The sequence below is a fragment of the Dendrobates tinctorius genome, unplaced genomic scaffold (genome assembly GCF_039654945.1).
Source record: "Dendrobates tinctorius isolate UK_male_01 unplaced genomic scaffold, ASM3965494v1 ptg000309l, whole genome shotgun sequence".
NCBI lineage: Eukaryota > Metazoa > Chordata > Amphibia > Anura > Dendrobatidae > Dendrobates > Dendrobates tinctorius.
The window spans coordinates 3,845,625-3,870,449 of NW_027361976.1; the positions used below are offsets into that span (position 1 = coordinate 3,845,625).

Here is a 24,825-nt window from a genome sequence, read left to right on the forward strand (position 1 = left end):
CTCTTACAGTGACATCACTTGCGGTTCTTTGACTGTGGCTGCCATTAGGCCCACGGCCACAGTGCTTCCCCTGCCCGAGTCTGTCTGTCTGGTACCCCTGGGCTTTCTCTGTCCGCGGCTCTCCTGTCAGGGCCACCCTCCCTGACCGTCTTTCTCCTCAGTCCCTTTTGGAGCTTCCTCTTCTGTCCGTCTCTCCCTTCTGTCTCCTCTTCTTCTCCTGAGCTCCTCCTCCTGGACTGGAAACCTTCTGGAACTCTCTCTACCTTCCCCTCCCTGGGAATTCCCCTCTAGAGCTCCTGTAACTCCGCCCCCCATGACTCTGCGGTTTCGTTGCCTTAAGCTGTTGTTAAGCCCTTTCCTCACTGCTCCCTGCTTCCATCTTGTGGCCAAACTTCAGTACTGCACCGTCTCCCTTTCCTGCTGTTCTTGGTCTCCCCCTAGGGGCCAAACCAAGTATTTTACCATCTTCTACTGTCTCTGGCTGTCTCCCCACACACATATGCAGCAGTCCATGTCAAGCACTTTTACGGCTCATTTACATTTACCTTCCTGCTGCAGACAGTCCATAGGTCAGTCCACTTCCCTACACAAGCTGAATAGAATAGTAAATACAGAGGCGAAAATAACTATTTGATACACTGCCGATTTTGCAGGTTTTCCCACCTACAAAGAAGGTAGAGGTCTGTAATTTTTGTCGTAGGTACACTTCAACCATGAGAGACAGAACTTAAAAAAAACAAAACAAAAAAAAAAAAAACATTGTATGATTTTCAAATATTTAGTGCAATAAAATGCAGTTTAATTAAGTATTTGATCACTCACCAAACAGCAAGCATTCTGGCTCTCACAAATCTTTTAGTTTTTCTTTAAGAAACCCTCCTACTCTGCATTCATCACCTGTATCACTTGCACCTGTATGAGCTCGTTACCTGTATAAAAGACACCTGTCCACATAATCATTCACACTCCATCCTCTCCACCATAGCCAAGACCAAAGAGCTGTCCAAGAACGTGAGGGACAAACATGTAGACCTGCACAAGGCTGGGACAATGGGCAAGCAAATTGGTGAGAAAGCAACAACTGTTAGCACAATCATTAGAAAATGGAAGAAACACAAGATGACTGTCAATCTTCCTCAGTCTGGGGCTCCATGCAAGATCTCTCCTCATGGGGTAAGGATGATTCTGAGAAAGGTCAGGAATTGGCTCAGAACTACACGGGAGGACCTGATAAATGACTTGAAGAGAGCTGGGACCACAGTCTCAAACATTACCGCTAGTAGCACACACAGTCATGGATTGAAATCCTGCAGTGCACACAAGGTCCTCACGCCAGCGCATGTCCAGGCCATTTTGAAGTTCTGCAATAACCATCTGAATGATCCAGAGAAGGTCATGTGGTCAGATGAGACCAAAATAGAACTTTTTCTTATCAACTCAACTCACCGTGTTTGGAGGAAGAAGGATGAATACAACCCCAAGTGCATCGTCCCAACATGAAGCATAGTGGGGAAAATCTCAAACTTTGCTTTTCTGCAAAGGTGACAGGACAACTGCAACATATTGACGGGAGGATGGATGAGGTCGTGTGTCGTGAGATTTTGGCCAACAACCTCCTTCCCTCAGTAAGAGCACTGAACATGGGTCATGGCTGGATTTTCCAGCATGACAATGACCCGAAACACACAACCAGGGCAACTAAGGAGTGGCTCCATAAGAAGCATTTCAAGATACTTGAGTGGCCTAGCCAGTCTCCAGACCTGAACCCAAAAGAAAATCTTTGGAGGAAGCTGAAACTCAATGTTGCCCGTCGAAAGCCCCGAAACCTGAAAGATCTGGAGAAGTTCTGTATGGAGGAGTAGGCAAAAATCCCTACTGCAGTGTGTTCATACTTGATCAAGAACTACAGGAAACGTCTGACCTCCGCAATTGCAAACAAAGGTTTCTGTACTAAATATTAAGTTCCTGCTTTTCTATTGTATCACATACATAGTTTTCATTTTATTGCATGAAATATGTAAAAATCATACAAGGTTTTTTTTTTTTAAGATTCTGTCTCTCACAGTTGATGTGTACCTATGATAAAAATTTGCACAACATAGAAAAAGATTTTCCAGCGTCTCCAGGAGATAAAATAACAATTGCTTTATTGAAAATATAAAATCTTCTTACCATCAAGTAAAAACAACATAAAGAGGCATATGGAGGGGAGCACTTTCCTACGCGTTTCACCCTGAAAGGGCTTAATCATGGAATGCATCTTTTTCTATGTTGTGCATGCACTATATACCCGGGTCAGGGTGTTTCCGTGCATCGGAGGTGTGATAAGGAGTGAAGAGGGGTGAGCAGAAAATTTCCTTTTGTGTATGATAAAAATTTCAGACCTTTCTATTCTCTATAGGTGGGAAATCTTGCAAAATTGGCAATGTATCAGCAGTTTTGGAAAAAAAAAAACGGATCCGTCACAGATTGTGAAAAACTGATGCGATGGATCCATTTTTTCGCTGGATCCGACTGCCCTACCTGGTAATAATAATTGGAGCATGTTCAGTTTAAAAAAACGGAATCCGTCGCTGAATTCCGTCATTTGACGGACAGCGACGGATCCTATGCCCATAGGCTTCCATTATAGCCAACGACGGACGGCGCTGGATCCGTCGTTGTCCAACTTTTTGACGGACAAAGTAACGTTTGTCTCCGTCTCCGTCCGATGGACACAAAATTTCCGACGGATCCAATGAACGATGGATGAAACGTGAGGCAATCCGTCGCTGATACAAGTCTATGAGGAAAAAAAAAAACTGATGCCGCTGGATCCGTTTTTTCTAAAAACTATGGCTTGCGACTGTGGAAAAAACTGATGTGTGAAAGAGGCCTTATAGATGGGTTCTGCTGTAGAGTAAAAGTTTCGGAGTGAATATAAGGAAGATGATCCACAGTCTAAATGTCTATACCTCCAGCCCAGTCACGATATACCAATTGAGATTCCTAATGCATAAGATCTGCAGAGCTATAACCTTACTTGTTGCTGTCTTTACCTGATGCTCTTGTAGCAACAAAACTTTTTTTTTGCCAATACCAGTGATTGGTATGATTTGCTGGTCAGTTAGGTCCTCTCTGTGATTGTGTTCTAGTCTCTGTTTTCTGAAGCTCCGAGATGTTAGGCTATGTGCACACGCTGCGGTTTTTGCTGCGGTTCCGCTGCGGTTTTGGCCCTGCGGAACCGCAGCAGTTCCGCAGACATGGTACAGTACCATGTAACCCTAGGAGTTTTCTAAACCGCAGTGCTCACGCTGCGGTTTTTCCGCGCTGTTTTGCTGCGGTTTTTGTTCCGCAGCATGTCAATTATTTCTGCTGATTCTGCTGCGGTTTCACACCTTTAACATAGTAGAGGTGTGAAACCGCAGGGCTAAACCGCAGCAAAACCGCAGGTCACTTTACCTGCGGTTTTACCTGCGGTTCTGCGGGGAAAAAACCCGCAGGTGAATCTGCAGTGTGTGGACATAGCCTAAGTGTTCAGGACTTTTTCTATGTAAGCTGACCTGTTTTAAACTATGTTTAGGACTGCTGCCGCCCCTTGTAAGCATGTGTATTTTTTCCTTTTCTCTGTAATTACAGACTGAATGTGACCCATTGCACCAAAGGCATTTCCTCTTCTTACATTTTTGAAAAACAATTCCTCATGACCAGCTGCTCTCCATTATAACCAGACAGAGGAGCTTGAGAAACTTTTGCAGCTTGTTAACAATTTCTTGCAGGACTGGTCAAACCTCTGAATATAGTGAGAAGTTGACATCCTTCATTGTGATATTGTGTCTTATAAAGATGTTTCTTTACAAAGTATAATTAACTAGTGTATTTAAGGATACGTTCCCACCATAAGCTTCTTGTTAGTTTTTGATGTTGCAGATTTTCTGCACCTATTAAGAAAATTAGTTTTTTGTCTCTTATTTGAATTTTATGTTTTAAATGAAGCTGCTTTCTCTGTTACTTCCTGCTATTTCACGGTCCTCTTTATTGGTATAGTCATCTGCATATTACATGTGTTATGATGCATTTCCTCTGTGGAAGCGCACTAAACACGATCAGGAATGGCTCAGGATTTGACGCAGGTGAAATCTGCACCAAATCTGCATCTGAGGTCACTGGCAGGTCACCTGCTTTTTTTTAATGCGTTTTTGATGCGTTTTTCCATTGCATACGTTTTTTGTCACTTGAAATAAAGCTAATTGAAAGTTGGTTTCTGGGAAGGGGGAAAAAAGGGATTTCCTGTTTGAAGATATATTGGGGTATGTTCCCATGGTCGGTAAACACAGCAGGTTGGACGCTGCGTACATCTGCAACGTCCAACCCACAGCATCCAGATGATACAGCATAGTGGATGGGATGTCACAAAATCCCATGCCCACTATGCGTGCACCGACGCCCGAGGTTTACCCGCAAAGACGGACGTGCGACTCGTCTTTCCAGTCCACAGCATGTCAATTTATGTAGCGGAGGCGCACAGTCTCTGCTGCGTAAATTACACATACACTTTCATTAGATATTATCTTTCTAGTCACATTCTAGAAATCCCATCCACTCTGTTTGAACTGTAGTACATTGCATTTTTGATGCAGCGAAAATACGGAGTCAAAAAATCACCAAAAACTCGTCCTGGACACACATCCTAACATTTCTACTGTAATTGTTAGAATATTTTTCCCAAGAAATTCACTAAACAGCATTTACACATTGGTTGGTAATGAGATTCAATAATGTCCAATAATGTGGACATCCAGAGACTTGAGGTGACACCAGGACTTCTGATCCCAACTGCCCAGGAGATGACAGCAGGAAAACAGGCGATCATGGACTTTCTATAGTAGTAGATGTTTTTTAGAGGGGCTCATGAGTTATCAGATAAGTAAAATGATTGATCAGCTTGGAATCTGTATCTTTCATACATTGGTGTCAACAAATGTGCATGCCTTCTATATCAGGTTAATGTGAATGTGGCCATTAATGTAGTGTGGGACAGTAGCCATGGGTAAAGTGCTCATCCTTCACACTCAGCATGCTACATGAAGATGGGGTTCTTGGTTGGGTGTGTGTACTTTGTCTATAGGGGCGTTATGCCCTTGCAGGCGCCATGATGCCGGCTGACCAGGATCAGATGTTGAGCAGTTCAATGAGGGATACCACTAGTCAACAATAAACAGTTCCCACTAAGTTACTGTTCAGTAAAAAACTATGCACAATAAATAACGTACATATGGTAACTTTACAAACGTTTACTTTGCAACATGCATCTTCACACATGGTCTTTCTACCTCTTCCCCGCTTGCTTGCTTCTGTCCCCAAAATCCTCCACCTCCAACACAACCCAGCACAGTACAAGAGTCCAATAAGTGAGAGTCCTGTCCTCAATCTGTGGTTCCACATCCTTTTTTCACCCTAGGGGAGCTAGTTTGCCACTAAGGCCGTTATTTAGCTTCTCTGATTGCTGATGCCTTGGAACTACATCACGGGGCACCTCTCTTCGACTCACATTCCCTGTTCCATCCTGACCCATTGCCTCTCTGTTGCAAACTCTGTGCCAAATTGCTAGGCATCCTGTCCCAGGACCAGCCTGCAGCGCATCACTCTGTTTTTCTGTTCTTTTCCTCATCTCTACTCCGAATCTCGCTATCCACTGCCTCGGTCACCACGCATGTCAGGGACACCCACGTCAAGCGGTTCTGCTGACTAGTCAGACCTTGGGTCTGCTTTCACTGCAAGCTAAGCCCCATCTCCCATCCTGATAGGAAATTTATCTCTGACCCTTCACTTTAGCCCCTCCCACTCTGAACTAGTCCCAGCTATTAACTCTCAATTCCCTACTGTTGGGCAGAACGCAACACTATCACTGATAACTCATGTCACAATACACATAACACATTACAACAATGCGTGTGTCTCCAAGGGGTAATTGGGCAGTATGTCCATCTCCTTACGTTCACATTAGATAAAAGTAGTTTGAACAGCAATTGAGTGAACAATTATTACATCGATGCAGCTAGGCTACATTGGCCATTAAGCTGAACAAACTCATTAGAAAGCTGTCGGCCAAGCGATCGTTGGGTTAACATTGATATCCTCTGACTTCCCATACATAGGAATGAACGGCTCTGCTATGGAGGCTGCTGAGGGAATGAACTGGCAGCAGCTTATCTTTCTGCCGAACAAAAGGATGGATTGTTGAAATTCCAATGACCATATCCTTCTCTTTCCTGATGACATCTGTCTGTGGAGAGTCAGAATGTCCCCATACACATTACAGGGGTTTTTTTAGGAGTTTTTGGAGCCGAAACTTTGCTTTTTACAGATGGAGTATTTTTTATGAAACTTTTTAACCGAGCAGAACCTCTAAAAGTTAAGTTTATTTAGATCTTTGAGGAGGACTTTAAGTTTTTCCTGTGTTTTTATCTCAAAAACTGTGTGCTAAGTCACTGAGCTGAAACTCTCCCAGATCCTCCTCTAAAACTTGACAAAAACACTACGTGTACGTACTCAGTCAGCTGAAAAGGCTTAAAATAATCAGTTTTGCCTAAATTTTATCTAAGGGACCTTTTTAACAGTTCTTCAACTTGGCTGTCTGACCCAAGTTGTGGCCAAGTTGACATAAGTTTTCTTGAGCCAAATATGATATTTAGGTGCCGTATTTTTTAACATCAACCTTAAAACAGATTCAGACATGTTTTCTTGACGTATCAACCTTTCTACACCAATTTAATGATCCTCAAGCACGTGGTACAGGGTGTGTAAAGACAGGGTAGGGAATCCTGTGCCACGCTATGTGTACTACCATAAAATTGTTCTGGCAGTCAGATATAAATAGTGGCCTTTTGATGGGACTAAAGCTCTGATGGTATGCTCCAATCAATATTAACACAATTTTTTATTTTCAGTTCAGAGGTACATTGAGGCTCCTTACATCTCTATGCATACCTATTGGCAAGAAGCCTAAAGATCATACATTAAAGCTGAATTCACATTTTTGCTGAAATTCACAATTTATGTCCCAAAAAAATATCCGGACATGTAATTTGTTTCCTTTGGTTATCAATGTAAGAAAAGGAAAACTATATAACTTATATTATCCCTTCTCTTTTATTACCTTATTTTGACAGAATATTTCTGCTTCGGGATTAAAACATTGTGGAAACCTTTTAGAAATGCCCCAAGAAAACCAATAAATCTGTAAAACTTTAATTGTAGTGCATGGAGGAAACCATGTTTTGATTCCTGCACATCATTATGGAACATCTCTGAAACTGGACTGTAGCTGCAGATTTTCTGCTTTAAGCACAGAACAGATGTGACCGATCAGCTCTGGTGCTATATCTGCCCACATGTGATCAGGAGGAGTACAGCCTCTATGCATTTGCTGGGTTGGCATTCTCTGTACAGACGCTCCACCCTATATACTGTACATGCATATGATATCCAGCTGTTATAACAGAGGGCTACTTACTTTCCCCTCCCTGGCTACTCACAATGCTAGCTGTCCCATCCCCCAAACAATATGCAAAATATCTTGGTTTCTCATAATTTGCAGAACACATGAATCTTCTGTTTTATGTAGTTGCACATTTTGAACTGCTTTAAATAACAATTTAGAAATGGGCACAAATAACATTTCCCAATAGTGTTTTTATTTCAACTCTCTACAGCCTTGGCAATGTTCTGATAATGACCTCCAGTGAATGTACTGTTTTATCGACGCATGGAGATCAGCCAGAAGACAACCATTGATTTATTACAGATTGTGTCCATTTGTAAGTTGAGTTGGCAGGTTGTGTGTTTAGAGAGTTGGATGAATATGATCCCAGGAACAGTCTTCACTTCAGAAATCAGGAAAAAAGGGAGTCTCAGTCACTTAGACCTTACAACTGACAGCTTCTTATAGGTTACCATACAGCAAGCTGAACCTCTGGTATCTCTGTGCTGCTCTTCATTTTTGCTTTTTCTTAATCTCCCTGTTTCCTGGGTTTTGGGATTTCAATTTAACAGCACCTTCTCAGGGCCTGTGCAATTGGTCCACATGTCAACCTGAGAGCTCTTCAGAGTCTTGGAAACTAGCTGTTTGGGACTGGTGGCCTTGAGCTCCAAAATGAGCCATCTCATGCCCTTCATGTTGTTGCAGCAACATCTAAGATCTTTGGTCCAAATGACATTAGCCCACCACTCAGTTTCCCTGTATGTGATCAATTCCCAGGCATTAGCCAGCTTGTCAGCATGTCCCAAATTGCCAGATCGACCTGTTTAGCGGTAAGGAGTCTGACCTTAATCTTCAGTGCAACTCTTTCACATATGAAACCTCATACACCGATATGATTGTTCAGGAGTTGCTTGCAATCAGTGCTATTAGTGATGAGCAAATGTGCTCGGATAGCATCTTATCCGAGCATGCTCGGGTGTTATTGCCTGTTTGTTACACAATCCCCACATGTATTGAGGTTGTCCAACAGCCGCACAGGGGCTCAAACAGGGAAGAGCACTAGCAGATGCTCAGATATCCGAGCATGCTGGGGTGTTAAGAGTTAGTAATTGCCATCATCAGGCTGCAGACCACACAGGAACCACCATACTGTTAAGAATTAGTATCACAAACATTTGCATCCAGATACCTTATGGATTACATCTTCTCTGAAGTTGTCTGTCTTTTCATCTCCATCTTGTCTAGATGCCATGATGACTTTTCACATCCACAGCTGTTCTCTGCAGACCTCCCTCTTCAGTCTTTAGCAGCACATCCCGATACAGTGCCCTTAAAAATAAGTGTTAGGCTAGTTTCACACTAGCTTATGGCAGAGCTGCGGACTACCTCCGTGAAGCTCAGCCCACTGCCACACCACCTCTATTCAGCTCCACCTACGCTGGCCTGCGTACCCTTTCTTTAGCATTGGGTATGCAGGTCATGCCAATGTATGCGACCTCAGCCAAACGCAACGTGTTTCTTTTTGTTGCGGTTGCCGCACCATCAAAACGACGCATGCGGAGGCATCCGCATTCATCGGCATGGCCTGCGTACCCAATGCTAAAGATAGGGTATGCAGGCCATATGCCGGCGTAGGCCGAGCTGAACGGAGGAGGTGTGGCAGTGGGCGGAGCTTCACGGAGGAAGTTTGCATCCCTCCGCAGCTCTGCCATATGCTAGTGTGAAACTAGCCTTAGAAAAATGTCCTCTGCATAAAAATATCTTTTCATATTATAACCTACAGTATATAAGCTTCCTATGGTACATGACCTTCACACTGTTTACCATTATCACCTATAACCGCCACACCATCCGCCCTTATAAACCACGGCCTATACTATGGCTGTCCCCTCACTAATCTAATTTTCCATTACACTTTCTATATTTTCACACTGTCCCCCTGTCTTGCTAAACCACCTATATATTGTGTCTCCATTTCACGCTGTTCCCTCTGACATCACTCCGTTGTGCCGTCTGACGTCCCCTGCGTGTGTCTTCTCCAACAAAGCGCAGGTTGGAAATGGCCTGTGTCTTGCTGGAAAGCCCTGCTGTCACAGCTTTACTGCAACCAGAGAGGGACCAGAAACATGCTGTGTCTGATTCCATTTACTTCTGCACTAGTTCTAAGCACTTCACCATCATATTAAACTCTGCAGGTTTGTCCTAGCAGTGCAAGGGTTAAATCTTTTTCAGCTTAGTCTCTGAAGCTTTCCTGCTTTGATGACCTCAGGTGTCCAGTGTTGGCCACTCCCCTCTGCTATTTATACTCTCCTCTTGCAATCCAAGTTGACAGTATTTAGTTTTACACTGCCTGGTGTGGAGTTGGAGGCATTTGGAGTGTTGGTCTAAAGACTGTTGCTTGGTGATTTCTGTTTGCATATCCTCATTTTCTCCTATTTGGTTATTCCCTTCTTTTACTTCCCAGTGTTCCACTCTATTAGTGCATATTTGTATGATTTGGTATTTTCATTTATCCCTGTACGTCTTCCCTTGTTAGTCTGATTTGTGTATTCGTACATAAAACTACTCCCCACTTCCCTGGGTGGCGGAGGACAGATAAGAGCTGATCCAGGAGCTCAGCAAGGTACGTGGCCCTGGCATCTTCACCATTAGTAGTAATCCAGGGAGCAAGGATAGCTAGCTTTAGGGATAGGGAAGAGAACCCTACCCTCGGAATATCTAGCTACAGTCTTGTGACATCGGTGGAGCAGGGAAGATTATGGGTCTTCTGCTCCTGTCCCGGGCGACAAACACAGCAATAGTATTTGCGTTTGTCTGATGCCAATACAATTGAGTGTGCAGAGGGAGCGGTGGCTAGGATGCAGGCATAGAAAGGGTGAGTGGTGTTAGTGGCTTACACTGCTCCATTGCATGCCCACGCCCCGGTCATCATTGTGGAGAAAGATGTCGGGCCACCGCAAACATTAACCAATCTTTTTTTTTTTTTTTTTTCCAAAGTGCGCCCTCTTTGGCTAGGCAGGAGGTGGCTCCTTAGGAAGGTGCCTTCCCTGCCTACCCCTTGTCCATGCCCTGTCCCCAGCACCAGCGATAAATTAACAGGTCTGGATTGGATATTGAAATTTCAGCTTCCTTACGTTCTCTGACAGTTGGGCGGAAAGTTACAAGGCCCCCATACTCATCAGATGGTTTCCTAGTCCCATAAAAATCCACGGGGATAGCAAACTTTCATTTACTGTGCGTTAGATCCTTGACACATTGAAAGATGCAAGTTACAGTGGATAATCTCTCTGGATTTGCAGAGCAAGCATATGGATTTAATAAATCCCTCCCAAAAATTCTAGATTTTGTTCTTGATGGTATTGTATTACTTCTTCCAGTGAGAACACTAGTGTGTGTATAAAAAAAAAATTAAAAAAATTATTGAAGAAAACTGAATATTACTAAAATTTTTGTGTAATATTTAAAAAAAATCTAGAAGACTTTGAAACGTATCAAAAACTCTTTATTATATACTGCATCTCTAGTTAGTTTAATATAAAACTTCAATGTACTTTGCAGGTATTTGTTTTGTCTCCTGCTACTGTAAATTGATAAGGATTGTCTAGGACTCTCATATTGATGTGTCTGTAGATTAGATCAGATAGGTGGGGGGTTCAAACACCCACCTTCATCAGTGGTTGATGTAAACTATGTAGGGGACCACAACAATGCAGCTCCGTACATCGGGGGTGGTGAACTTTTTTTTTTTTTTTGCCAGAGACTATTTGAATACTTATACAATCACCCAGTGGCAATGCAAAATTATCAACATGAAATTTATCATGTTATTTTCGGTCAAACATTTAATTAACTCACCCTTAATGTGGCGTCTGGAGCTGCTCATCTTTTGATGTTGGGTGGCATTGATCATGTTGCAACTGCTTTTCCAGATTTGCGTCAGTCTCGAGCACCTTTAACTCTTTGAGTTGAATCTTGAAAAGTACTAAAAGAACTCAGAGCATTAAGTTCTGAACACAGATGTATATTACAGTGCAGATCTTTTCAGTGGGAAATTCATCAGTTTAGATTTGTAGAACTCAAGCAGTGGAAGGTCTGCCATATACAACAAATAGACACCAAGACAACTGTATATACATCACTTAGGAGACACAGGGGCTGCAGCATATACAGTTGTGTTCAAGCGTTTACATACCCTGGCAGAATTTTCTTTCTTGGCCTTTTTTCAAAGAATATGAAGGCGCCAAAACTTTTTCTCCACTCATGGTTAGTGGTTGGGTGAAGCCATTTATTGTCACACTACTGTGTTTTCTCTTTTTAAATCATAATGACAACCTTAAACATCCAAATTACCCTGATCAAAAGTTTACATACCCCATTTGTTAATACCGTGTATTGCCCCCTCTAACATCAATGACAGCTTGAAGTCTTTTGTGGTAGTTGTGGATGAGGTTTTTTATTTTCTCAGATGGTAAAGCTGCCCACTTTTCTTGGCAGAAATCCTCTAGTTCCTGTAAATTCCTGGGCTGCCTAGCATGGACTGCGCACTTGAGATCTCATCCAGAGTGGCTCAATGATATAAAGGTCAGGAAACTGAGATGGCCTCTCCAGAACATTCACTTTGTTCTGCTGTAGCCAATAACCGGTCGACTTGGCCTCGTGTTTGGATCGATGTTATGTTGGAACGTCCAAGTACGTCCCATGCTCAGCTTGCGGACTCATGATTTCAAGTTTGCCTCCAGTATTTGCTGATAACGCTCTGCATTCATCTTTCCTTCAACTTTGACCAAGTTTCCTGTGCCTTTGTAGCTCATACATCCCCAAAACATCAGTGATCCACCTCTGTACTTTACAGTAGGAATGGTGTTCCTTTCATCATAGGCCTTGTTGACGTCTCTCCAAATGTAAAGTTTATAGTTGTGGCCAAAAAGTTCAATTTTGGTGTCATCTCTTCAAATTTACCTTGTTACAGAAGTTTTGAGGCTTGTTTCTGTGCTGTTTTGCGTGTTGTAGGTGAGATACTTTGTGGCTTTTTTGCAGTAATGGTGTTCTTCTGGCGACTCCACCATGCAGCCCATTTTTCTTCAAGTGCCTCCTTATTGTGCATCTTGAAACAGCCACACTGCTAGTTCAGAGTGTCCAGTATTTCAGCTGATGTTATTTGTGGGTTTTTCTTTGCATCCCAAACTATTTTCCTGGCAGTTGTGGACAAACTTTTTGTTTGTCTACCTGACCATGGTTTTGTTTTTACCGAGCCCTTAATTTTCAATTTGTTAATCAGTTTGAATGCTCCTGACTGGCATTATCAATACCTTGGATATCTTTTTGTATCCCTTTCCTGTTTTATACAGTTAAACTACCTTTTCTCATAGACCCATTGACAATTCTTTTGCTTTCCCCATGACTCACAATGCAGAAATATCAGTGGCTGGATGAAAGATGCAAGGGTCTGCTTAAATCCCAGAAATTCGCTCAGCTTTTATGCACACACACTGATTACAAGCAAACAGGTCACAGGTGAGGATGTTACCTTTAGTAGCCATTCAAACCCATTTGTGTCAACTTCTGTGCATGTTATCAGACCAAAATCACCAGGGTATGTGAACTTTTGATCAGGGTCATTTGGATGTTTTGGGTTGTCATTATGATTTAAAAAGAGAAAACACAATAGTTTGACAATAAATGGCTTCACCCAACCACTAACCATGAGTGGAGATAAAGATTTGGTGTTATCATTTATATTCTCTGGAAAAGGCCAAGAAAGCAAAAATTCTGCCGGGGGATGTGAACTTTTGAGCACAACTGTACATCACAAAGGATACGCTGGGAATTTAGCATATAGGAGACGCTGGGACTGGAGCACATACATCATATGGGATACATAGGGGATGGAGCATATACATCACAGGAGGAGCTAGGGATGCATACATCACAGGAGATGCCGGGGGCACATAAATCACAGGAGAGGATGGGGCACATACAATAGCTTGCAAAAGTATTCACCCCCTCGTCATTTTTCATGTTAGTTTGGTGTTTTGTTTTTTTTAGGGTTTGCATCAGTTCATGTAAAGAACATGTCTACAACTGTGAACGTTTGATTTTCTTGTTATTATGAAGCCAACAACAAATGGGACAAAATAACTGAAAACTTCAGTGTGTATAACTATTCACCCTCCTAAAATCAGTGCTTTGCAGAGCATCCTTTTGCAGCAATTATAGATGGAAGTCACTTTTGGTCAGTCTCTGAGCTTTCCACTGGGATTTTTGCCCATTTCTCAAGGTATGATTTTCTTGAGGTGATGAGCACTGTTGGTTTGGCACTATACATAGCGTTTTCCTTGTGTGGCCAAAACGTTACGTTATGGTTTCATCTGATCACAGCACCTTCCTCCATACATTTGGGGAGTCTTCCACGTTTGTTTTTGGGTTTTTTTTGGCAAACTCAAAACGAGCTTTACAATTTTTGTGTGTAAGTAAAAGTATTTTTCTGAACACTTCCATAAAGGCCACCTCTAAGGAGTGTATGGTGTTTTGTGGTTGTATGGAGAGATACCCCAGTTAATTTGTACAAAAAAATGATGAACAGAATATGTATTTTTTTATGAATCTAAAATGGTTTATTACTGGTGCATGCCAGTTTTTAGGTGCAAAGTAATGGCCTAAAGTGCGCCAAGAGTTGATCTAAGCGTCAAACTTGAAATGCACCAAGTCTTACACCTAGCAATGCACCACTGTGATAAACTGGCAAATCTTGCAACTGCCAGGCTTAAGTTTTTTTTGCTCTATCATTAGTAAATGGCAATGCCTCCAATGTCGCTCTCATTCTTCTTCTTGATAGTGATGCAATTATGGCTGCAAATACTTCAGAAGGAACTCGGACTGTAGAAGCAGAAGAGACCCATGAAGAATGTTCCGGTAAGATTTTATATTTTGTTTTTTGTGTGAAGTACATTCTTGTGAATTTTTTTTTTACCTTTTAACGGTTACAACCAATGTAAGGTCCTGCCACATACATTGTATAACAGTCTCTGACAGACAAAGCAGCATTTAAGGCTGGTTTCACATTTGCGTATGGAGGAGCTGCGGAGGGATGCGGACTTCCTCTGTGAAGCTCCGCCCATGGCCGCACCTCCTCCGGTCAGCTCCGCCTCCGTCGGCATGCAGCCTGCGTACCCTACCTTTAGCATTGGGTACGCAGGCCGTGCAAATGTATGCGGATGCCTCCGCATGCATCGTTTTGACTGTGTGGCGACTGCACCGAAATGCAACACGTTACGTTCGGCGCTGGTCGCCGCACCGTCGAAACTACGCATTCGGAGGCATCCGCATACATCCGCACGGCCTGTGTATCCAATCTTAAAGATAGGGTACGCAGACTGCATGCTGACGGAGGTGGAGCTGACCGGAGGAGGTGCGGCCATGGGCGTAGCTTCACGGAGGAAATTCGCATCCCTCTGCAGCTCCTCCATACGCAAATGTAAAACCAGCCTAAAATAGTCTAATGACTTACCGTGACTTGTGAAGATGATCACAATTTCATTCTGGTATCTATCCTTTGTGTGTCTATGCATAGCTATATATAAGCTATTAGAAATGTATATGTCTTAGGCTAGTTTCAGACTAGCGTTCGGAGGCGCAGGGCCGCCGCTAGCTCCGGCCGCTCCTCCTCTGGTCAGCTCCTCCTCTGATCGCTTGACGCTGCATGCGATCAGCGTACCCTATAGTTAGCATTGGGTACGCTGGCCGTGCGCTGGGCTGATTTTGTCGGCGCTTGCACCCTTTTGGCACTGCGCCGAGCGCACAAAAATGCAACACAGTGCGTTTTTGTGCGCTCGGCACAGCACCAAAAGGGCGCAAGCGCCGGCAAAATCAGCCCAGCGCACGGCCAGCGTACCCAATGCTAGATATAGGGTACGCTGATCGCATGCAGTGTCATGCGATCAGAGGAGGAGCTTACCGGAGGAGGCGCGGCTGGGGGGCGGAGTTTAACAGCGGCCCTGCGCTGCGCCTCCGAACGCAAATCTGAAAGTAGCCTTAGTGCTAAGCAATCACCCAATTTATAGTAAAGAGATGGGAGGCAGAGATCGGCCCAATAGAAGGTCAATCGATAGAGATATTGGAAAGGGTACCTCAACTCTCTCTTAGACTAGTTTCACACTTGCGCCTTTTTGCGCAGCGTTTCAAGCGTACATGATACGCATGCAAAAAAACGCTTACAAACGCTTGTAAGCGCTCCAATTTTTCGTCGCATCATCGTGCGTATTACGACCAAAAAGCGCTGCGTTTGTATGCATTTTCATGCGTTTACATTTTTTATGCGCATGGTGTCACAATCACAGGAGGAAAATCCTTGAAAAAATCTTGCAACAGACTCCACCAATGGGACAGCAGTGGGCTTGTGTTATGGGAATTCTTTATAGACCCTGTTTACAGCTGAATTCTTCACATTTGCTTGGATTTTCTCTTGACAACATGGATCTGCGCTGGAAGAGTTTTAACTTCAACTTGGATCTGGATATCAGGATGGCTCAGGCTTATGCAGTTGCTTGCCATCAACAATGGGAGAGAGAGACAGCGAAGATGGCAGCGGCGGCGTTTGTGGATACATCAGATTATTGAACCCCGGGAGAGCCGTGGAGCGCACCACACCCACTACAGCAAGCTCCAGGCAAACCCGGATAAATTTACTGATTACACACGGATGTCCCAACAAAGCTTCAGGTATTTGCTTGGTCGTGTCCAAGATGCCATCCGGAGACAGGACACACAGCTCCGTTGTGTGATTCCTCCCGAGTAACGGCTCCTGGTCACATTACGGTACGTAATATTGCAAAAACAATGCCTGCATAATTTTCTTTGTTCTCACATGTACTATTCCAAAGCTGGCAGAATTATTGTCCTGCCATGTAGTTAACCAAAGGCTGCAGTATATTTTTTTTATGTCATGTAGTAAAGAAAAGGCTGCATATATATTTGTATGCCATTTTTTTATAGTGTGTTAAATTGTATTTTTTGTTGTTGTAACAATCCATATACGCAAATATTAATTTTTGTTTCTCGGTTTCCCAGATTCCTGGCTACTGGCAAGAGCCTCTCTTAACTTCACTTCCAGTACCGTATTGGAATATCAACCTTGTCTGGAATAGTTGCGGACACATGCCGGGCTTTGTGGGATGTTCTCTGTCCCGAATTTATACCCTGCCCACCATGGAAGAGTGTTTTGAAATTGTTGAAAGATTCTGGACAGTCTGCAATTTCCCAAACTGTTTGGGTGCCGTTGATGGGAAACACATCCTTATTATAAAACCAAAAAGAACAGGCTCTGAGTACTATAACTATAAAAAGTACTTTTCTACAGTACTCATGGCCATTTCGGATGCAGACTATGTTTGTTGCAGTTGACATTGGTGCATTTGGCTGTGGGAATGACTCCCAGGCTTTTAAGAACTCTGACATGAGGCGGAGGTTGTATGGCAACCAGTTCAATTTCCCCATGCCATGGCCTCTTCCCAAAACCGAAGGTCCACCCCAGCCCTTTGTAATGGTTGGGGATGAGGCATTCCAGATATGCCAAAACCTGCTCAAGCCTTACTCCAGCTGGGACTTGGACCACACCAAAACAATTTTTAATTACAGGCTGACCAGGGCCAGAAGAACTGTTGAGTGTGCCTTTGGTATACTTGTCTCCAGATGGTGCAAACTCAGCACTGCCTTTAATCTGAAACTGGAAACAGTGGATGAGGTGGTGAAGGCCTGTGTGCTTCTACATAATTTTGTCATGGTTAGAGAGCACCCGAACTTTGAACTTTATGATGCAGCTCCTAACCCATTGCCTGAATTTACTCAGCACCCTCTCGGGTCATCTGTTGAAGTTGGCCAAATGAGGGACCAATTTGCGGCCTACTTCAACTCTGATGTGGGACGAGTGGAATCGCAAGATCAAATGGTGTAACAAAGTTTTCTTTTGTGTGTATGTTAATAAAAAACCTGTGTTGATACCTGTACCGAGGGCACTCTGTCTTCTTACATTTCAATACAATAATCAACTGGCCTGGTGTACCAGTGAATTAATGATGCTGTGTTTTGTGCATCATGAATTTACTAATACTCCTGACCAGGTGACTATACATACACACAAGGTATATGATCTTTATCATCTCTACACTTTGAGTTCAATTTGTTGCGACGGTGGAGATAATACAAATAATTTTTGTGTCACCTGGCCTGATGTTAACAATAGTGATTTGGGACTGCAGTTGCATCCCTCACTATTTGACACCTAACGCTGTGACTATAAATATTATTTGTAGTATCATCACTGTGGCTTCAGTTTGAACGCAGACAGTAGACATAATTAAAGTTTATTCAACGAATACAATACCCAGGCCTGGTGTCAAAGTAACGCATCCAGACTTCAGAAGGTTATCACACATTGGCAGGAGAATACACATAAGAGGTAAACTGCAGCATCGCTACTGTCTGATAGAAATATATGCAGACTGAAGCGACGCTGCAGGTTAAAACTCTTGTGTATTCACCTTCCCAGGTGTGATAGTTATGATACAAGGGCACGGTATTTTCCCTGTCATCTCCTCAGTTTCTCAACACACACTGAATAGAGGATGTGGTTAATTACAAGGTATATCTAGAATCACCTTGCCTTGTATCACAAAAAGTTAAATGATGATGATAAAAACACACCATAGTCAATTAACTTTTGATGATATCTGGCAAGGTAACAATAGATACACCTTGCACTCCACAACATCCTCTATTCAGTCTGTGTAATATTAGCTGACTGAAGAGACTGGTGGGGAAAAAACAAGTCTTATAGAGTTGTGTTTTTGACTACACATATCTCCAAGACTGACACAAGAAACCTGTGTCCGTAATGGAGCTATGTTGTGGCCAAAACACAAAGTGTACGGCGCACTGCATGTGTAGGCGGCGAAAGACACATTAATGAAACAATATTTTGTGAAAGCAGAATTGCACATTTATTTAAAAAAAAAAAATAAATTATATTGAACATTTGGGGCAAGAGTGGGAAACTTTGGGGGTGTGGAGAGACGAGGAATGGCTGGAAGTTGATGAAGGGGTTCTAGGTGAAGGGGCGACTAAAGTAGTGGGGGAAGGGAGCTCAGGGATGGAGATGGAGGCAGGTTGAGAAACATTCGGAGAGGGGGGGACTGACAAACAAAGTCTTTTGCTTCTTGTTCTTCTTTGGGCCAGGAGTCACCTGCCTGTACCGACTACCACCGTGTGACCGCCTTACATTGCTTGACCGCCTGGAGATGGTGGACCGTGTCCATGATGAGAAAAAGAGGGAATGTGGTCACCCCTCTGCTGCTCGGTGATGGCGGTGCTCCTTGAAGGAGAATATGTGGTGTCGGTGCTCCTAGAGGGAGAAGTGTTCTCGGTGCTTCTTGTGGGAGAAGTGTTCTCGGTGCTTCTTGTGGGAGAAGTGGTGGCGGTGCTCCTGGTAGGAGAAGTGGTGGCGGTGCTCCTGGGAGGTGAAGGGGTGGCGGTGCTCCTATGATGAGGAGTGGTGGCAGTGCTCCTAGGAGGCGATGTGGTGGCGGTGCTCCTGGAAGGATGAGGAGTGGTGGCGGTGCTCCCATACTGATGCTAAGTGGTGGCGGTGCTCCTAGACGGAGATGTTGTGTCGGTGCTCCGACCAGGAGAATAGGTGGTGGTGGCCCAAGCTGGTTGTGCGGTGCCGGTGCGCCAAGATGGTGGAACGGTGGCGGTAGTGGTGCTCCAGACAGGAGCAGCGCTTGTCATGGTGGTGGCGGGGGTGGAGTGTCCAGCAGCACTCGGCATTGGTGTGGTGTATTGTTGTGCGGCTTGGCTAGAAATGCAAGTGGGCGTGCAGTGGTATGCAGCAGAAGTCGGTACTGTGGTGAAGCGAGTCAGTGGTGGCACAGGTGAGAATGACACCACTGAGTGCTGCACGTACTGATTCTGCTGCATAGCCTGTAAGAAAGCATTGTTGCAAGCCTGTAACACATTCAGCTGTTGCTCAGGACTTGTGTTCCGCCATGCCCTGTTCAATTTTACTAAAGAAATGGTGCGCTGCTCTGTTGAGGTCTGCCTCCAGCCGGTCAAGGCGCTGGTTGACAGAGTGGAAGCGGTGCTCCATGTGGGTAAAACCGCGTTCCATGAGTGAAAAACCGCTTTCCACTCTGTCACAGTGACTTGAGGCTGGCATGAAAGGCCTCGCTCAAGTGCATGAACTCGGGCAAGACAGGCCTGTCCGAGGCCCTCTGCCGCTGGCGAGTAGTGCCCGCATAACCAGTGGCAGAGACCTGGGACAGGGGAACACCTGATTGACCAGCTTCCTGGTCACCAGCTGTCCATGTTGCTGACCTGCAAGTTGCTTCCTGGCTGTCGGATGGCTGGGACGGGTCCGAGGTCGATCGATGAAGGTCCGCTCCAGGGACAGGTTGCAGGGTGCTGCTCCAGGTGCTGTGGAAAAGAAAGTAAAACATTACTATCATGCATTTACAAGAAGCATCAGCTGTGGAACAGAAAAGCACAGGTTATTAAAAATAAATAAATAAATAATACGCTCTAGTGGCAAGGACCGGTCTCAGGAAAGCCAACTCACAATTGTAGCGGTACTTTGTTCTGGTCCTTGCCGCTGAACCACTGCAAACCTGCTGTCCCTCAGCATGAACATCAGTGTTGAAGTGGTCCTTCATTGCACGCCAATGTGTGTGGACTTTGTTCACTGTTGAAAAAACAAAGAAAAAACATTATACAATGCACTGATGGCAACATCTGTATCAACACACACACCTGAGTGAACTTGGCAAACATTCAATGCGGCATCACAAAGAATTCAATACACAATGCATTCACTGTTGATCCTGATGATACTGGTGTGTTTACTGCAAGAATATATCTTGCAAGAAAGACACCATTATCAACAGCATCAAGATTTAAAGCATGATCAATACAGCATTACAATACACAATGCATTCACTGTTGATCCTGAGGATACTGTTATGGTCCCTGATAGAATATATCTATCAAGAAACACAACAGTATCATCAGATACAAGAGTCAATGCGGCATCAAACAGCAGGGAATTACTTACTAAACGCCTTTTTTGAAGCTGCAGAGGCACTGTCCCAGCCCTCCATCAACTCTGAGGCCACCTCATTCCAGAGCTGCCGGGTCACTACAATCTCCTTATACTGCTGGTCACGGCTGTCCCACAACGGGACATGGTTCTGGATAATGTGCTCGTTGTCAAGATGAATGTCTTCATCCCGTAGTGGAACCTAGAAAAAAAATATATTATAATCTTGGAAATTGATGAGAATCAAATAGAAAAAAAAAACAGAAAAGAAGAAAGATATAGAAGATGAAAAACAGGACAGAAAAAAAGGAATAGAAAAAAAAGTTTCAAAAAAAGGGACCTTCAAAGACTGGATACTTACATTGCGTCTCCTTGCCGTGACTTGGCTAGGCTGCTCCCGCTGTTCTAACTCACTTGCTGGTTCCGATGCTGAGGTCTGTAAAAGGACACAAATTATTACCCATTTGTAGAGGCAGCTATACTTACACAAAGGCAGCAAAATCCTCACATCCCGGTCTGCTTGGGCCAGTTCTTCTTCGGATCCAGAAGACATGTTGGAATAAAAAAAAACCCAAAACATTAGTACATAATATATTTTAAAGGACAGGCACACACATATATAGATTTTATAATACTCACATTGTAGCTGCTGAAGCTGGAATCCAACCTTGACTCTTGTCTCTTGCTGGGTGGGTGTATTCTCTCTTGCAGGGCTTCTTATCCCTTGCAGGCTGTCTGTAGAGTGTGGTCTGGCACTACAGACCCCTTCTTTTATGTACACTCCTCCAAAACCATGTTGCTTGTTTAGGGGTTGGATTAAACAAGTGTCTAGACATTGTTTACTCTGAAATTGCGCGCGCTCACGAAGCGCTGACGTGCTAGCGATTCTAATGCTATTTGCGCATTGCGTGCACATACGCGTGCATGCGATTTTTTTAACGATGTTGGGCGGAACAAAAAATGCAACATGTAGCGTCCGGCGTGTCTGGTCGCACACCTGGAAAATGCGCAGCGCACAAAAACGCTGAGGCATGCGTGCAATCGCTTTACACTACGCCCGCCATTTTAAAGATAGGGGACAATTGCGCGTGCGACCGATAGCGCACGATGCGCTGCGCGATAAAACGCTAGTGTGAAACCAGCCTTAGTGAAGTGCATAGACTTTCTCAACTTTATTTAATACATAAGGTGTATAGAACACCAGAGTTTGTGTAAGATTGGGGCCAGAGCAGACGCATGCTGCTCTATGTGTGGGGTGGAGCCGGCTACTCTATTTCATATGATGTGGTCATGTCCTAAACTGGAGGGATACTGGAGGAAAGTACTAGGATTAATTAGACGAGTGTTTAAGGTGGTATTGGAAACTACACCCTTAGTTTGTGTGCTCGGCTATGTGGAAGATCTACAGACAACTGAGCCGGGTAAAATAGCTATAGCACGAGTGCTGCATTTAGCAAGGAAACTAATAGCGCAACACTGGTTGGATTCAAAGAGCCCAACAAAAAGGGGATATGTCAACAAAATAAACTGGTTTATCAGTTTGGAAAAAGGTGTGTACAAAAAAGAGGCAATATTAATACATTTGAACAGCTGTGGGCTGCCTGGATGGATGAACCAGGGCTCCCATTAAGGGAATTAGTGAGATATGGATTGAACTTGATTTAATAAAGAGGATTACGAGAGATATGATCCATGTTTTTCCTGAGCAATGATAATGACTGCACGGTTGGAAGTTGTAAAAGGGATCTTTTCTTTCTAGACATTACTGTGGTGATGACTGTTTTGTCCCTTTTTTTTTCTTTTTTTTTTTTTTTTTTTGTAGAATGGGAATTTTTTGTTTTTAATTTGTTTTTTCCCTTTCCTTGTCCCATTCCCCTCCTTCCCAGTTCTTTAATTTTCTGTGTTTACCCGAAGCGGGTAATATGTTCGTGTAAAAATTGTTGGAAAACTTCAATAAAGATACATTTTTTTTTTTTTTTTTAAATATTAGTATGTCAGTTACCTTAGTAAATGGCAGCTTTCTTAGCTATTATGCTAAAAATAGTCACATAGCGTGATTTAAACGCTGCCTTAAAGAATGATCAAGCATTTCAACACTATCTTTATTTGGTCACTTTAAAGAAAAAAAGAGGAATTTAGAAGATGTCCATAGAGAGGAGTAACCAGGGGCTAAATTTACTGTTGTGACCATGTCTTGACTTTTTAGTACAAATTGTTGCGTTTTGTTTTATCATGGTGTAAGGAGGCGGCAGGGGCCCTCATTTGCCTCCTCTCTCTCCTTAGTCTCAAACGGTCTACCTGTACAGTTTTGTCACCCATGTATCTGTTTCTGCTATTGTATTGCTGTGTTATTAATGCACTGTGTGATGTTCTTTATTCTTTGTCTTTATATATTGTGTGTACTGCATGCTAGAATCACGGACACCAGGGGTTAACCTTGTCCAGCATGCTGTGATGGCGGTAACCCACTGTGACCTGGGACTGTGATTAGAACTGTCTTTTCATGTGCAAGGGGCCAGGGTGCCCACTGACTGACCTTGTGAACTCGCCCATGACTTCCACCCCATGCCACCTTGTTACAGTTGCACTGAAAAAAGTAATGTGGTTTCATGGAGAGAAGAGGGCATTGCTTAGTTAGAACGATGGCATGGCCAACAATGAGGAGGTTCAAAATTAGAAATTTTTTTTAATCCATCACAAGGCGCTGTGATAAATTTGGCCCATTTTTAGACTATTTAGTATGTTTGTAATGTCAATCTATAATACAGTATTAGTAAATCTGCTCCAAAACGTGCGTTTTGAAGGTTTAAAAAATAAAGCTGCATTGTCTGCTTTAAAGCACCACTCCAAGGTTGTTTTTTTTTTTTTTTTTTTTTTCAGCGCTGGAGTGGTGCTGCCAATTTAAGTTCCTTGACCATAATCTTCTACTTACCAGCCACCGTCATCGGCTCTTTCAGGCGATACTGTGGTCCAACACCACCATCTTCTGGCCACAACTTCTGCCTGACCGTCGGAAGTCAGAGGCAGCGGTCACAAGTTCTCAGTGTAAATCTGAGATCCTCGTTCTGTTTCTCATAGACTAACATTGAGTTGTGACTTCCGGACTGCCCAGTAAACACTGGAGCTATCCGGCAGGTTTCAAATTGCTAGAGACCGACTGCATCGGTGCCAATAAGGGATGAAGATGGCGGCTGGTAAGTATGCGACCAAGTGCAGGGAACTAACATTAATAGTACCACTTGTGTGTGTGTGTGTGTGTGTGTGTGTGTGTGTGTGTGTGTGTATGTATATATATTATATTATATTTTTTACTAGCTGAAGAGCCCGGCGTTGCCCGGGCATAGTACCTAACTGTTGGTCCCGCTGTCTTCGTTAACATCCCCACTCTCCACCCGCCGTCCCGTTCTATCCCTCCGCAGCCGCGCTCTTCATCCATGTCCCGGTGTCCCTCCACAGCTCCGCTCTCTTCGTCCACAGCCCCGCTCTCTTCGTCCACAGCCCCGCTCTCTTCGTCCACAGCCCCGCTCTCTTCGTCCACAGCCCCGCTCTCTTCGTCCACAGCCCCGCTCTCTTCGTCCACAGCCCCGCTCTCTTCGTCCACAGCCCCGCTCTCTTCGTCCACAGCCCCGCTCTCTTCGTCCACAGCCCCGCTCTCTTCGTCCACAGCCCTGCTCTCCCGCTGTCTCCATCTACAGCCCTGCTGTCTTCCTTCCTCCACAGCCCCGCTCTCCATGCAACACACGCGGTGACGCCGGGACCAGGAGAGAGAGGTGCGCAGATTGTTCATTCGTCCGGAGTGGGTGGAGCTAGAGCGGAGCTGCAGAGCATGTGATTGGGCAGCCTGCGGGGGGCGTGGCCTAGCGCAGGCGGCCTAAGTGGGCGAAGCTTGCTGGAGTGGGTGGAGCTAGAGAGGAGCTGCAGTGCGTGTGATTGGGTGGCCTGTGGGGGGCGTGGCCTAGCGCCGTAGAAGGCCGCAGTAGAAGACGGGGACTAAACTTAGGCCAGGAAGTTGCATTGGAGAGGGGGGATAGCGCCGTTGGCGACGGGGAGCGCTGACTGAGTTGGGACAGGGCTGGGAAGGTGCCGGCACTATTTGGCCCCTGTCCTGAAGACTGTCTTCCGCACAGCCCTGCTCTCCATGCACTTGTGGCGCCCCCAGGAGTATGGTTGCCACAGTGGCACTGCCTTCCTCCTAGGGAGTGTGATGTCATGCTTGGAAGTGTTGTGAGTTCATTTTCCCCTTCGTCACTGAGGTCTGGTGAACTCCCTATTCTGGTGA

The 24,825-nt window shown here is 44.3% G+C and overlaps 1 protein-coding gene across 10 annotated transcripts in view; it reads left to right on the plus strand.

Moving 5' to 3' along the window:
* Positions 1–24,825, plus strand: part of KIAA1210 (KIAA1210 ortholog) — a 238,566-nt gene that overhangs the window by 129,336 nt on the left and 84,405 nt on the right. For 9 of the 10 annotated variants that reach the window (XM_073560975.1, XM_073560980.1, XM_073560979.1 and 6 more), the window contains one exon: positions 14,298–14,374. In XM_073560975.1, coding sequence (XP_073417076.1) covers positions 14,298–14,374 — 77 coding nt within the window. Of the gene's footprint in view, positions 1–13,618; positions 13,740–14,297; positions 14,375–24,825 lie in introns of those variants that run through there. The other variant, XM_073560982.1, reaches the window with a different exon arrangement.